The sequence below is a fragment of the Periophthalmus magnuspinnatus genome, chromosome 3 (genome assembly GCF_009829125.3).
Source record: "Periophthalmus magnuspinnatus isolate fPerMag1 chromosome 3, fPerMag1.2.pri, whole genome shotgun sequence".
In the NCBI taxonomy this organism is placed as follows: Eukaryota; Metazoa; Chordata; class Actinopteri; order Gobiiformes; family Gobiidae; genus Periophthalmus; species Periophthalmus magnuspinnatus.
The window spans coordinates 10,077,897-10,093,473 of NC_047128.1; the positions used below are offsets into that span (position 1 = coordinate 10,077,897).

The 15,577-nt window shown below is 40.4% G+C and overlaps 1 protein-coding gene across 1 annotated transcript in view; it reads left to right on the forward strand.

Moving 5' to 3' along the window:
• Positions 1-14,968, forward strand: part of cngb1a (cyclic nucleotide gated channel subunit beta 1a) — a 31,234-nt gene extending 16,266 nt beyond the window's left edge. The window contains exons 16-24 of the mRNA XM_033991780.1: positions 381-503; positions 2,608-2,749; positions 4,155-4,314; positions 5,111-5,208; positions 8,722-8,805; positions 9,340-9,458; positions 10,200-10,346; positions 13,276-13,459; positions 14,732-14,968. Coding sequence (XP_033847671.1) covers positions 381-503; positions 2,608-2,749; positions 4,155-4,314; positions 5,111-5,208; positions 8,722-8,805; positions 9,340-9,458; positions 10,200-10,346; positions 13,276-13,459; positions 14,732-14,968 — 1,294 coding nt within the window. The remainder of the gene's footprint in view (positions 1-380; positions 504-2,607; positions 2,750-4,154; positions 4,315-5,110; positions 5,209-8,721; positions 8,806-9,339; positions 9,459-10,199; positions 10,347-13,275; positions 13,460-14,731) is intronic.
• The last annotated feature ends 609 nt before the right edge of the window (positions 14,969-15,577 follow it).

Here is a 15,577-nt window from a genome sequence, read left to right on the forward strand (position 1 = left end):
CATACGAATATTTTTGTATGCTTTATGTGTAATGTTTTGTGTATAAATCTACAGTATGGTTGTTATCGGTAAAAGCTCTCTTTGATTTGAACCTGCTTCACTCATATCTGGGCAGACATTTAGTAATGTGTATGGGATTTTAAATACAAAAATATATTGTGGCCACTCTGGAAAAATAATTAGTAGACTTATTTAACTTTTTTTTACTACATAATTCCATATATCTTGCTTCATATATTTGATGTCCTCCATATGTAGGCCTATATAAAATGTAAAAGGCAGTATAAATAAAGTAAAACAAAACACTGAACGAGAGGATGTGTCCAAACGTTTGACTGGTACTGTATCTGTCTTATGTACGGTATATGTGTTTATTTCAGAGTGATCCGGACCTCCTCCTACCTGTTGTACTCTCTGCACATAAACGCCTGTCTGTTTTACTGGGGCTCTGACTATGAAGGACTGGGATCCACTAAATGGGTCTACGATGGTAAAGGCAATGCGTAAGTCACGCATGCATAAGTACAGATGTTGTGTCTTTTCTGAAATGGTTTGAATTTTCTACAAAGCGGCATATCAAATACAAAAGCAAATTCAAATTTTCTATTGTCATTGTGAACTAACTTTTGTTTTATAGTAACATGAATCTGAACTTAAAGGTGCACTGTGTAACTTTTAAGGTGGAGAGTCTGCCTCCTGCTTTGCCTGGAATGTTCCACAGTATACAAGCAATTTATTTATGAAAAAAAGGGCTGTTGCATCACCTGCTTCTGATGCTGTACTGTTATTGGCAGCGTAATAACATCTCCATGGAGACAAGCAGAAAAGAGACAATGCCTTTAAAAGACAATGTATTACTATCTGTAGCTTTAAATCTGTCAAATGGACAAATCGTTGAAGGAGAGAAGACGTTTTGCTGGTCATCCAAGCTGCTTTTTCAGTTCTGGTCAGATTGCTGGTGGACACAGTGTGGTGTGTCCCACACTCAACATGGACCAGAGGAAGATTAGAAAGAAAATTATAGACAAGCATGTTAAAGGTAAAGGCTATAAGACCATCTCCAAGCAGCTTGATGTTCCTGTGACTACAGTTGCACATATCATTCAGAAATTTAAAATCCATGGGACTTTAGCCAACGTCCATGGATAAATTTCATAGATTTTTTATTTATTATTACTTTTGTCAGATTCAAATCATTTCTCTGACCATTGTGAGTTTTTCGTTCATTACCCGAAGGGTACCAACAATTTTGTCCACGTGTGTATATCTATCTGAAGGGAGGGGCTAACTACGCTGAAACTGTAAACAGCTATTGTCTCCAGTTTCAGCCTTATAATAATAATGCCTTACACTTGTAATGTGCTTTACAGGCTTGTCAAAGCCTCTCAAAGCACTACACTATAGTCATTATTCATTCACTTCCACACTTGGTGACGGGGAGCTACGAATGTAGCCACAGCTGCCCTGGAGCAGATTGACGGAAGTAAGGCTGCCAATCTGCACCATTGGCCTCTCCGACCACAACCAATCACTCGCGCACACACCACTTTCATACTAGGCAATGTGGGTGAAGTGTCTTGCCTAAGGACACGACAGAACTGTCGCCCCATATGATCCTATTCAACCGTTAATGGCCCTCCTATTGTTCTTTTTCTTTGCTTTGGGTCTGAGGATGGAATCTGTGAGCGATTATGTCTTAGGCCCCCATTTCTGTTTAGGGAAGGATTGTCTTTCCGAACAAAAATAGCTTCTTTAACTCCCCTCTCAAACCATCTATTTTCTCTGGCTAAGATCTGAACCTCACTATCTCACGATATTGGTTAGTGGCTTTGAGATGGACATATACAGTGGACTGGGGTCCAGTTGAGCTCTCGCGCCGGTGTTCGTACATTTTTTATGGAGTGGCTGTTTAGTTTCTCCAATGTAATGCTCACTGCACTCTTCACTACAATGAATGGAGTAGACCACATTGCTTTGTTTATGGCTTGGGGTCCTTTGGATGAACCAGTCTTGAAATGTTTGTAGGTTTGAAATAGATCAGAATCTCACATTGTCTGAAAATTGTCTGAAAAACTTCAGAGAATTTTCAGTGAATTTTGGTTTGGTTTAAGAGTTGTTAGGAAAGACAATCCTTCCTTAAACAGGAATGGGAGCCTGAGACATAATCTCTCACAGATCTATGATTCCATCCTCCTCCCAAAGCAAACAAAAAGTATAATAAGAGGGCTATTAACGGTTGAATAGGGTTATTAAGGCTGCAACTGGAGACAATAGCTGTTTACAGTTTCTGTGTAGTTAGCCCCTCCCTTCAGATAGATATAAGGCAGTGTCCACCAGCTATCTGACCAGAAGTGAAGAAGCAGCTTGGATGAGCAACAAAACGTTTTCTCTCCTACAACGATTTGACAGATTTAAACTCCGTCTTTTGCTATGGATCAGATCTGGACGACTGAGAGAGTACACAGATATCTCTAGCTTTATCTTTTCAATATGTCTTTCTATCAACAAATGTTGAAAAATATTGTATTATTGAAATGAAATGTGATTTTGAATTCCTCCCACTGGTAAAACATATTTAGGATTCATATATTTGATGTATTTCCTCAGGTACATCCGTTGTTATTATTTTGCTGTGAAGACCCTGATCACCATTGGAGGGCTGCCGGACCCCACCACAGTCTTTGAGATCTGCTTCCAGCTCCTAAACTACTTTGTGGGCGTCTTTGCATTCTCCATCATGATTGGACAGGTCAGTAACTCAATATCACAAGGGTTAAATCACATTAGACCCCTGATGTCTGCATAACCTAATTAAGCTATAATTTTATTTCAGTTAGTTCTGTTACGTTCAGCCCACTGCACTTAGATAAGGGTTAGGGTCAGTATATGCGAGTTTCTGCTTAGAAATAAGCATGCACGACTTTGAGATCAAATTAAATATATTAAGTTAAATTGATCAAAAACATATACTACCACCAAAAGCTGTCCCTGTACTGTATTGTATGTAGAATGAAACAAGAGCACAAAATAGTATTGTCAAATAGTGTGTGCTTAGGTTAAGATCTGTAGGTTAAGTTCTGAAGATGATGCATTTGTAACAACTCATGCCATCATGTCCAATGCTTTTTTTTGTAAAAGACAGCATATAGATTTTATCAGTAAATGTTACATTTTGTTTGCACATGTCTACCTCGTATCTGGGGACACAGTTAGGTCATGTTTATAAAACTGAAACTCAAAATTGTATTTATTTTATTTATTTACCGTATTTATTTCAGGGACAGTGCATATTAATCAACATTTGCATGTAAATATGCCATCATTTCATCTGTAGTCCCTCGACAGATTATATACTAGAATAATAATAGAAACTGGTCCATTGACTTCCTGTTTGACACTGCATTTCACCATAGTAACCAACAGATGTTTTTAATGTAAGGGTTAGGGTTGATATGTGGCATTTCTGAACCTTACATGTATGTACGGTGCTGTGGTCGGAGCTAGGGGGTAGGTGAAAACACAAACTCAAATGCAGGAAAACACAGCACTACCCAAACATGTATCACTTATAGGCTGTATATATAAATGGACATAGCTAACCTGCTAGCTTCCTTGTTATAATAACAAGTGAGCATGGGCGTGCTTCTGGCCCCATCGACTCTGTGTCCAATTTACTTTACATTGAAAAAACTGTAGCCCCTCTCTCTGAAACTGCTGCAGTGAGCCTTGTCATTTTTGTCTTAAAATGTTCGTATTAATCTGCTCTACGTAATCCTGGTATTTTTATTGCACTATTTTGTCTGTAAATGAAGATATGAACATCAACAAGAGACAAATCAGACATCTTCTCCCCAAGGTCACTCCCACTAATAGCAGGTTTGATTGACAGTGTTGCTAAGCGCCCTTGGTCCAGATTGGCTCTTTGGTTGCTATGACACTCACAGACGGAATTCCAAATTGCCCAATGCTATGGGTAATGTCACGCTCATTTAGTCCACTTCTTTATAAAGTCTATGGGAATGTAAATACAACTCCGTGTCCGCTAATGGCGAGGCAACATTGTTATAACAGTTAAAATAAAAGTTAATTTTACATAACATCACCCCTTTAAAAATATGTCCATGCAAAAATGGTTCATATTTTGCTGTGTTCAGATGAGAGACGTTGTTGGAGCAGCGACCGCGGGGGAGAACTATTACCGCGCTTGTATGGACAGTACCATCAAATACATGACCACATACCACATCCCCCGAGAAGTGCAGCACCGCATCAAGACTTGGTACGACTACACCTGGATGAGCCAGGGCATGCTCGGTGAGGAGCCAATAGGCATTATTTTCAATTCAATCTATTTTCAGTTTTTTTATTTGTATTTCTTGTGATAAACTTTTTATGAATGTGCATTTTGGACAGTGTTTTAGTAAAATAGCACATTCAGCTCTCACCCCACCTCTCCCATCTGTGCTAGAATTTTGGCCTATGTCTGTACCCTCTGGAACCAAACGTGCTGCATTGACTTACTACATTAACATTATAAAGTTAATACAGTAGCTACACAGTGTTTTGTGTTTGTTTTCATTTTTACATCCACTTCACCTGTTGTTCCTGGATTTTCTATTCTCTACTCTGTAATTATACAAAATATTGTATCAAATATAATTAAGCGCCTTGTATATTCACTGCAGCCTAAACCACTAGATGACAATGCCAGTCTTACAGTTACGTGTCTAAACTCTACTATTCCCATGCTCTCGCCCAGGGGAGTTGACAGAGGGGGACAAAAGAGTCTGTTGTCTCTGGGGTCTTAGGGGCCCAAAATTGGACCCTCCTCCTATTTATATTAAAAGTGGGCCCATATGAGACTTCTTGCCCCAGGCCACCAAATTTTTGTCAATGGGCCTGCTCCAATCAGTGCATTCTGTCATTGCTTCCTTGGGCAAGACACTTCTACGGTCTGTGTATACTCGTGAGTAAATATGTGTGACACGATCTGTGCCATAAGTACAATTACTTGATTAATATGAGCATATAAAATCAATATTAAGGGGAAATATTTGAAATGCATTTTACTGTTAAGCTTAAATTCTTTCTCTTGTTCTGTTTTTCTCAGATGAGCAGGAGCTGTTGATCCAACTTCCTGAGAAAATGAGAATGGACATTGCTGTGGATGTGAACTACAACATTGTCAGTAAAGTGGCTTTGTTTCAGGTCAGTGGGAAACAGTGAACAAAGGTAAAAAAAAAAATATATATATATATATATATATATATTGTAAATTACGAATTAGAAGTGAGTACTGTTCTCAGTGGATACTTTTTACTTTAACTTCACTATATTTGAGAGCAGGTATCTTTACATTCGTCTCCACTACATTTTTTAACGGAACTCAAAAGTAAAAAAGTACTTTTCATATGATTTGAGGGGTTACTTTTACCATATTTGTGGTAACATCCTGACGAAAATTTTCAAGTTAAGGTTTCAGTTTTGAGCAAGCAAAAAATTCATAAGAAATCTTTTTTAACTATACATATTTTGGTGACATTAACAATACAAATCAATTTCTTATTTATATAACTACATTTACACTTTTTCAAAATCTGTGTGAAATATGTATTACTCTTAAAGTACATTTAGTAAACCTGTACTTAATAGTATACTTTTCTTTCATGTGATACTTTTACTTTTAATTGAGTATTTTTTTTTACTCCGATATCTAAACTTCTACTGAAGCAACCAAAGTAGTGAGTCCACCACTGCCTGTACCATTCATTTATATCTATGTAAATGTGAAATACAAAATGACTCAAGTTACTGTCTAACGCCACCTGTTGGCAACAGAGGTACTACATTTATATCCAGTTTAGTTTAGTCTATTATTTATTTGAATGTTGTTGTGAATGTGAACTTGTTTTGGACACATCATTGGTCAACACAATAGCTCAGTGGGGTAATAGTGACTCCGTTGGTAGAGTGTTCATCCACTAATCTGACAGTTGGAGGTTCAAATCCTGCTTTTGATCACATTCATTGACCCATAGATTGTGATTGGTGCGATTCCAGCTCCCACAAATGAATACTGTTGTTGTGTGCTTGAGCCTGAGTGGTTCCTTGATGTAAAGCACTATTGTCGTAGTGGATGGTGTAAGGCGGACTAAAGAGTGCAGAACTCGGGACAGATTTACAGTGTTTATTTACAGTTTGTTCAAGACAAGAGTTCATTAAACCAACAGGGAGCAGGGTGTGAGACGGGGTCCGGGAATGCATCGCGGTGAGCCGGAACAGAAACAGAGCGGCCAGGACCAGGGCGAGGACGGGACCGGGAATGGAGCCAGAGAGAGCCGAGCAGGGGTAGTCCAAGGAGCGGGAGACGGGGAGCAAGCCGGAGCCAAAGATGAGACGAGGAGGTGAAGACAAGGGGTTGACTGTACCGGAGCTGGAGCGCAGAGTCAGGAGCAGCAAAAATCAGCAAGCATCAAAAATAGAGAATCAATGTCACTGGTGTGGGCCGGCTGAATTTGGGGTACAAGGTAGACTGTCCAGTGAATGGTCCAGGCAAAGGGCAGAAGACACAACGAGGTCCCTGGATGGAAAGCTGTGTCCAGCGGAGCTGCAAGGGTCCCACCGAGGGGCAGAGGACACGAAGAAGTCCCTGGACGGAAGACAGTGTCCAGCAGAGCTACCACAGTCCTGACAAGGGGCAGAGCACACAAGGAGGTCCCTGGACAGAAGACGGTGTCCAGTGGAGTTACAGCGGTCCTAACGAGGGACAGCGAAGGAGGTCCCTGGATGGAAGGCAGTGTCCAGCGGAGCTGCGAGGGTCCTTACGAGGGGCAGAGGACACGAAGCGGTCCCTGGACGGAAGACGGTGTCCAGCGGAGCTACAACGGTCCCGACGAGGGGCAGAGGACACGAAGAGGTCCCTGGACGGAAGACGGTGTCCAGCGGAGCTACAACGGTCCTGACGAGGGGTGGACAGGTTGGGAGTGGACCGGTCGGGACAGGACAGCAAGCAGGGAACAGGCCCGTAAGCAGGAGACAGACAGGTAAGCAGGGTAGGCAGGTCATGTTGTCCGATGAATTTTCCGTGGTGGGAGACCGCCTGACGGAGCGAGGGATCCGACCCCGAGTCCATAGTGCTAGATCGTTCTGTCGTAATGGCTGGTGTAGGGCAGACCAAAGAGTGCAGAACTCGGGGCAGATTTACAGTGTTTATTTACAGTTTGTGCAATAAGACAAGAGTTCATTAAACCAATGGGGAGCCGGGGTCCTGGAATGCGTCGCGGAGAGCCGGAACAGGAACAGGGAGCGGCCAGGACCAGGACGTGACCGGGAACGAAGCCATAGAGAGCCGAACAGGGGTAGTCCGAGGAGCGGGAGCCGGGGCGGGAGACATGGAGCAGGCCGGAGTCCAAGATGAGACGAGGAGGTGAAGACAAGGGGTTGACTGTACCGGAGCTGGAGCGCAGAGTCGGGAGCAGGACCAGAGACCAGGAGCAGGGACGAGCGAGAGAGCAGGAATGTGGACACGCAGACGATCTGGCCCCCCGAGTGTCTGGTCCTAGACGGTCCTGGGAGCAGGGGGCAGACAAACAGACGATCTAGCCCCGAATGTCTTGAGCTGGTCCATCTTATACCCAGCAGCAGGTGGAGGTAATTGTGCTGATGGGCTGCAGGTGCGCACGGGAGGAGCCAGGGGCTCCGCCCAGCTCCAGGCCCAGACAGGTGGGGGAGGGGAAAGTACACAGGGAGACAACACAGGAGGCAGATAATGCGTGCATCATGACAACTATATAAAAATGGTACCACTTCCCATTGTGTGGGTTTGGCAAAACTCCAAAATGAATTTAAGAAACTAATATCAATATAACAAAAACAAACCCGTGGTGAAAATATGATTTATATCGTACCTTTTCAACATAAATATCACATACAGCTGAATAGATATACCAGTACACAACACCAGATGAACTAATTTGACAAGTTGAACTGCAGTGAGTTCATTTTGTACTGACCTAGTTCTTAAATGCTTATGTTATTTATGGGGCTAATAGGTACCGTATGTAGGAGAGTCTTATGATGACCCAGAACACGCTAACCTCATGATATCATAATGTTCAAGTCAAACCAAAAAACATATTCAGTGTAGTGTTGTCCCAATACAAAAATTTCAACTTTATTTCGATAATGAGGAATAGACTCGATACTGATCTCGATACCGCAATGATAATAAAGAACACTATATTTAGACAGTAGAATGTGATGTCCGGCATTAAATGATAGTGCTTTCTTTGATATTCCCGTATGGTCTTATATCTGTTATTCCTCAGTGGTCCAGGTAGGTTCCATAGTGGTCCATGAGCATATACTAGTCTATGTGGTCTTATACTTGTTCTGATACACCTCAAGATCATTCGAAAGCTATTCAAGAAAAGTTCATTTCTGTCCTGTGAATGGGACTTTTTTAGTATTGACTACCTTTTGATGCTAGTTTTAGTATCGATTAGTATCTGATTTTCGATACTTTTGACAATTCTCTTTCTTGAGACATAACTCCATATATGGGCTGAATGTGAATGGGTGATATGTGTAAAATGTATAGTATTTGACTGTGTGGTTTGTGCAGTGTTATGGACCAGCTGTAATCCAATGTGTGATATGTCCATTAACATGCATTAAATAAGTTAAACATAATGAAATATATAAAGTTTGTTTCTGTACCAGGGCTGTGACCGGCAGATGGTTTTTGACATGCTCACCCGCCTCAAGTCTGTGGTGTACTTGCCCGGAGACTTTGTGTGCAAAAAGGTACTATATATATATATATATATATATATATATATATATATATATATATATATATATATATATATATATATATATATATATATATATATATATATATGAAAAATGTTAAATAACTCTACTATTTGTTTATATTCAAATCCTCAAAGTAGCCACCCTTTGTTTTGTCGTAGACTTTTCTTTGCTACATAACTCCATATATTTTACATCATATATTTGATCTCTTCTGTGTGTATATAAAATGTAGAAGCACAGAAAGTAGTAAGCACAAAGAAAAAAATACGCTTAATGAGAGGCTGGTGTTGTTTAAACATACACTGTATATCTTACACACAGTAAGATATATGAATTATGTATCAAAGAAAAAATTAAATAAATAACTCTATCTACTCTTAACTAAATATTAACAGAGCAAAGGGCGGATACTTTGGGGATTTGAATATAAAATATAGACAAAAATAGTATAGTTATTTACCTTTTTTTCATTGCTACATAATTCCTTATATCTTATTTGATGTAATGGTGTTTATTTTCTAGGGGGAGATTGGCCGAGAGATGTACATCATAAAGCAGGGCGAAGTGCAGGTGGTGGGTGGTCCCGACTTGACCACAGTGTTTGTGACGATACGAGCTGGCTCGGTGTTCGGGGAGATCAGGTCAGACTGGACTCATCCACTTAAACTATTACCATTACTGTTCAGCCACAACTTGGGTTTAAGACAGGCAAGGATTAGAGATAGCCCGGGTATTTAAGGGTTAACTCTGGGTTTATTAAAGGTCTTGTATTACACAAAATGGATTCTTGTGAGCTTTAAGCCATGTTATAATGCTGTTACTTCCTCAAAAACCTTCCTTCGAGTTGTGTTTTGTTTCATTTACACATGTTTGAGTAACACTTTATTAATAGTCTGTCTATTTCTCCAAAGCTCAAAAGGCTATGTTCCACCTTGTGATGTCATGAAGTGGTAATTTTCAAGTTAAGTTACCTTCAGTAGAGATTGGCAATTCTAGGGCTGAAATGGTCCAGAGGGTTCTAGTGAAGGTTGAAAAACACAGTGGAGCACTTCTGTATTATCAAATGACATCACAAGGTGGAACAGAGTGTATTCAGTTTGAGAGAAGAACTCAGCTTAAATATACAGGGTTTGTGTGTTAAACATGTGTGAATGAAACAAAACACAACTCTAGATATGTTTTTAAAGAAATATCATTTGAACAGATCATAAAATTATGTCATATGGGCAATTTAGGCTACAAAAAAGAAAAACAATCAATGGAAACCAGGCTTGGCCCTGCTGAGCTACCGAGATCTGATGAGGCTGCGTGTTGCTAAGCAGGTGTTTTTGCAGTTCATCTGATCGTTCTGTGTCTGACCCTCCTCTCCTCTGGTTGGTCAGTTTGCTCGCTGGAGGCGGAGGGAACAGACGGACAGCCAATGTGAAAGCTCATGGTTTTGCAAACCTCATGATCCTGGACAAGAAAGACCTGGCTGAGATCCTGGTGCACTACCCAGAATCCCAGAAACTGCTCCGGAAAAAGGCCAAGTGAGTCCTGCCCACTGACATCAAAGACACACCCACTCATACAGAAGCCACACCCACTTATATCATGAGCCAGTATTTTTATCTATATCTTGTTATTTTGACCTAGATTGTTTTCTGTTGAAACTATTTCTCTCTGTGCCACATGGTCTTCTCCTCCAGTTTGATATTCTTATATTTATACACATTTTTTGTGGTATATAATTTTGTATAATGATTAAAACCAGCCAGAAAGTTACAAACAGGACAACATGTGACAGATACCTTCTATTAGAAAGAAAACATCAAAGGCAGAGACTCAGAGACTCAAGGTTTTAAATGTCTTTTACTTGTGACAATGAAAATAAACACTAAGTGTGCTAGTGCGAGACAGTATTAGTGCAATAAGCTCTGTACACAGTAGCACACTAGCTAGCTCACTGTGTCTCAAAGCTAATGCCAACATTTATTAAAGCTATAAAACATAAATTAAACAGCCTATCAGAATTAAATCTGATTAATGTAAAGACTACCTGGTTGTTTTTATATGGGGGTATAGTGTTAAATTAGCATTACTATTGAGACATAAACATGTCTCTTTCTAAACACAGAGGTGTCCTCTTGTGAAGTATTCATTTTATTTGTGCAGTGTTTAACATGTTGTCAGTGACATCCACCCGCAGTTCCCCGTCCACTGCCTCATCTTTAAATATTTATTCATTTTTAGTGTGACTCTGCAAAGACCTCATAGAGATAAAAATTAGACAGGAAGTAGCAACGCTAACAGCATAAAGTGCAAATATTCAGAATGCAAACATAATCACTACCGAGGAACATACAGCAGCAACACAACATGACATAAAGGCAGAGGTCGACACAGCAGTATTAGGAGGTAATGTATTTGTTGCATCCATGCAGAGTCCAGTACACAGTTATGACAGGTCTTATGACAGGTGCTAAGGCAGGTGTGGAGAGTGAAGGGTTATGGTGGACCTAGGTGGAGGGGGGAGGGGGGGGAACAGTGCTCGGAGTCTGATTTCCTCCTCAGGCAATCAGACTCTGAGCACTGAGGTCCCCACTGTAGAGGCCGTTAGCCGTTTTAGTGGTTCTGGGCAGAAGTGACCTGTACATCCCAGGCGTAAATTACAACAAAGAGTAAAGCTTTCCAGTGTGAAATACCAAAGGAATAAAGTGCATGCACTGGGTTTGTAGAGTTTGCTGCATCTTGTCTTCACCTTGGTCGTGTTTTTGCTCTCCTCTGCTCGGTGGGATTAGACCCTGTGCTCTTAATCTGCTCAGGTCTCAGGACAGTGACTCAGGAGGCCAGCTCACATTCTCCTTTAGCTCCTTTAGCTTCTGTCAGGAATGAGCTACAGCTTCATATGGGTGCCATGCAATGTAGCGATTTAAACGGATATGTGTTTTACATTGGTGGAGTCGTAGCATAAGGTTAGTACCCGCATTTCTGGTTCAGGTATGCTTTATGTAGTCGTTTGGAAATGGGCAAAAAGTTTCATCTTGAATCTTAGCATGCCTAGAGAGAACATTAGCTTCATACAAACTTGTTATCCATTTGTGGACCCTGAGATAGCCATGGTCCACAGCATGTTTCAACCCGGGATGTGCTATTTATTAAAATGTTATTAGAATCGAGAACCAAAAGTTTCAAATGGTCATGATCAGCATGGGTCTTGTTAATGAGGAGGTAATTTACAAGTGAATGTTTTTGCTTTGCCACTGTGCCTTTGCTCACGTTTTGACTTTTTTTTTTTTTTTTTTTAATCTTATTTGTGAATTGTGATGAAGAATACTAAACAAAACTGAAATTTAGTGGAACCATGGTGACATTGTCCTGTGTGCCTCTGAAGCATATGTGAGCACTGAAGGCTGTAAGCTCAACATAAACCTGCAGTAATTAGGCCAATGCATGTCACGTCACTTAATGTAATTAAAGCAAGTCAGTTCATAGATGTGCAGTAAAGTACTGTACTTTACTAGTACATTTTAAGTGGATACTTTTTACTTTTACTTCACTACATTTGAGTACATTTTTTTCATGTGATACTTTTACTTGAGTATTTTTTGCTCCAGTATCTGTACTTTTATTTGGGTAATTGGTTTATTGAGTACTTTTTCTACCACTGTAGACACGTTACACCCACAATGGACTGTACCCTTGAAATACATTCAAAATACTAATTATTACTAATGCTTTATTCTTTACTTAAAAAGCAAAATAAAAATGTATTCTGTTTCTGGACAAAAGTTTTAGAGTGAAGACGTTTAGCCGCTCATCCGAGCTGCTTCCTCAGTTCTGGTCAGATTCCTGGTGGACACTGCCTTATATCTGTCTGAAGGGAGGAGCTAACTAGACTGAATTTAACACACCTGTTTGTTTACAGTTTCTGTTTGTTGGCTAAGTCTCTAGAACTACACAAAGTCTAAAATGTGACAGAGTCATATTTAGCATAATCGTTCAGGCAGTATTAGCGTACTGGCTATTAGCAAACTATTGTTGTTGTTTTTTGTGTTTGTATTTAGGTCTAAGGATGGAGCTATAAATAGGAGAAAGATTATATCTAAGGCCCCCATTCCTGTTCAGAGATGGATTGTCTTTCCTAAAAAAAAAAAAAAATGCTTTAAATTTCTTTAAGTCCCCCCCTCAAACTATTTCTTTTTGCTATGGATCATACCTTGACAAATGAGGGATTACACAGGCATCTTTGGTTAAAAAGAGAACTGAGAACTTTGTGGAGGTGGTACAATTTTTTAAAGCCTTTATTTGAGTGTTACACAAGTTACACTGTGGGGCTTTAAATTCTTGACTTTTTTCCTAAAGAATTAGACTCAGTGTCCATTCATTCATACTGCAAAAACCTTTGAACTCAAAATAACAGATGTGTGTTCTGCTGATCCTGCCTTTGTACTTAACCAAACTCGACTTGTTCTGCAGAACGATGTTGACGAAGGATAAGAAGCCTGAGGAGAAGGGGGGTAAGGAGGCAGTGGCGGTGATCCCCCCAAGACCAGAGACCCCTAAAATGTTTAAAGCGGCTCTGAAAGTGACCGAACAAGCCGGGATAGAGGGCACCTTTGCCAAACTCAAGGCAGCCTACAAACCAACAGAGGCAGAGGAGGTATGAGTGGTTTAACTGCACTTCATGCATATTTGTTTTATTACTATTTTAAGTATCTTTAAAGTTGCACTATGTAACTTGTCTGGTTAGAAGCATAGCCTGTATAAAGAAATGGACTGAGTGAGTGTGACATCAAATCTGTTGCTAACACTAGTGAGAGCGACCTCTTGGACAGAAGGCTCCTGATTTGTCTGTTAATGTTCATATCTTGATTTACGGACACAATAGTGTAATACCACGAGCGGGTTGATACGAACAAGACCAAAGTGACGAGTCTGACACCAGCAGTTACAAAGAGAGGGGCCACAGGTTTTTCTATAGAAAGTGAACTGGAGACAGAGTTGATGGAGCCGGAAGCTCATGCTCATTTCCAATTTGGAACTCGGCAGCTAGTGCATTAGCTATATCCATTTGTCTATGGTTAGACGTCTACCACCTGCTTGCTATAATGGAGATGTTAATTTCCTTTACTCATAGTTGTATTTGGATTGATTTGTGCATGTTTGAGTAATCTTGTGTTGGACTGTATTTGAGGCTCGAGTGCTCAGAAATTAGCTGTTTTCACATACCCCCTATCTCTGCCCATACATATATATTGAAAATAATATAATATCTCAAGTTTTATTGGGTTAGGGTTTGAGAGGGATATTTAAGCTGCTGTAAACACACAATTACATTTGTTTTATATCTATAGTAAAGAAATATCTGCTGCTGCTACATTTGTTTTTGAGTCGGGCATAGGTGAGGGCAGCTATGTGTTTATACAGGTGCAAGGATCTTTTATAATGTAAATGTAAGCCCACTGTCGCTAACTGGAATACATTAAAATCCACTAGAAACTAAGAAAAACCTTATGTGTATGTCTGCTGTTCTTGTGACTGTGGTAGTTGTGACATTCTGTATGTTTTCAGTCTGATGTTGGTCATATAAATACAAATACAACTGGTGAAGGTGATGAGAGCAGAGTCATAATGTTGTCAAATGTGAATCACCATTCGCCAGAAAGCATCCGCTGTCGGGGGCCCCAGAGACAAATTCAGCTTAGGGCCCCCTAAAAGTAAGGGCCATCTCTGCTCTGCCCACTTGTTATGGAGAAACGGCACTATGAAGAGGCAGGGCCAACCGGTTCTGCATTTTTTATTTTTTTTTACAAAAGTGAAGAGTCCAATTTCTATTTTTAAAGCTGTTTTAGATGAAAGGTTCTAGTTTAATACTAAAAACCAGAAAAAGCATAATATGTTCAACTCCAGCTTAATGTGTTATGTTTCCCAGGCCTCCTCCACCCAGCTTCCACGCCCTCCGCCCTCCCCCATGCACCGCCGTAGCCCTGTCCCAGTGTTCAGAGCCGCAGAGGACGATGACACTGTGGCGGAGACTGCAGACAGCTCCCTCATCATCCGCATGACCCCTAGGAGAGAGGGGGAGGAGGTGCTCAGTGTGGAGGTCAGCCCGGCAGAGGAGGAGGACGGGGACAGAGGATCGGAGATGGGCCCTGGAGAGAAGAAGTGAACCAGAAGAGAGATGGGAGATGTGGAAGGAAACACTCATTAGACTTATTCATATTTGCAGTGACATCAGTGGTTACTGTCATTGTCTGATTTGGAACCTGAACCTAATAAATGTTAGAATGCAGAGCAGAGCTGATTTACATCTGACTGGATAATAAAATTGGTTAACTTTGAAGATATTGGTCAAATATGATTGTTTTTGGATGAACTCTGAAATGATCAAACTTTGATATGACTAAATTTAAGATAAGTGATACGTGCAGCTACAGCAGACAGAATGCATAACAAGAACATCTAAAAGAATTAAATGAGTTAAATTTAAAAAGGTGGCAAATCGGGCAATGGCAAACTAGACTGTATACAAAAATGACATAGCTAAGCTGCTAGCTTATAAGCTTATAATGTTTGTATTAACCCATGATGATTTTTATTTTGCCATTTTGTCTGGAAATCAAGATATCAACATGAATAACAGACCAATGAGGCACTTTTTTTTCCCCCCGAGGTCGCTCCTGTTAGCGTTTGGTTTGGTTCTTTGGTCACTATGATATTCAGTCAGAATTCTAAATATGGAACTTGGCTCCAAATTAGCCACTATAACTGTTAGCCT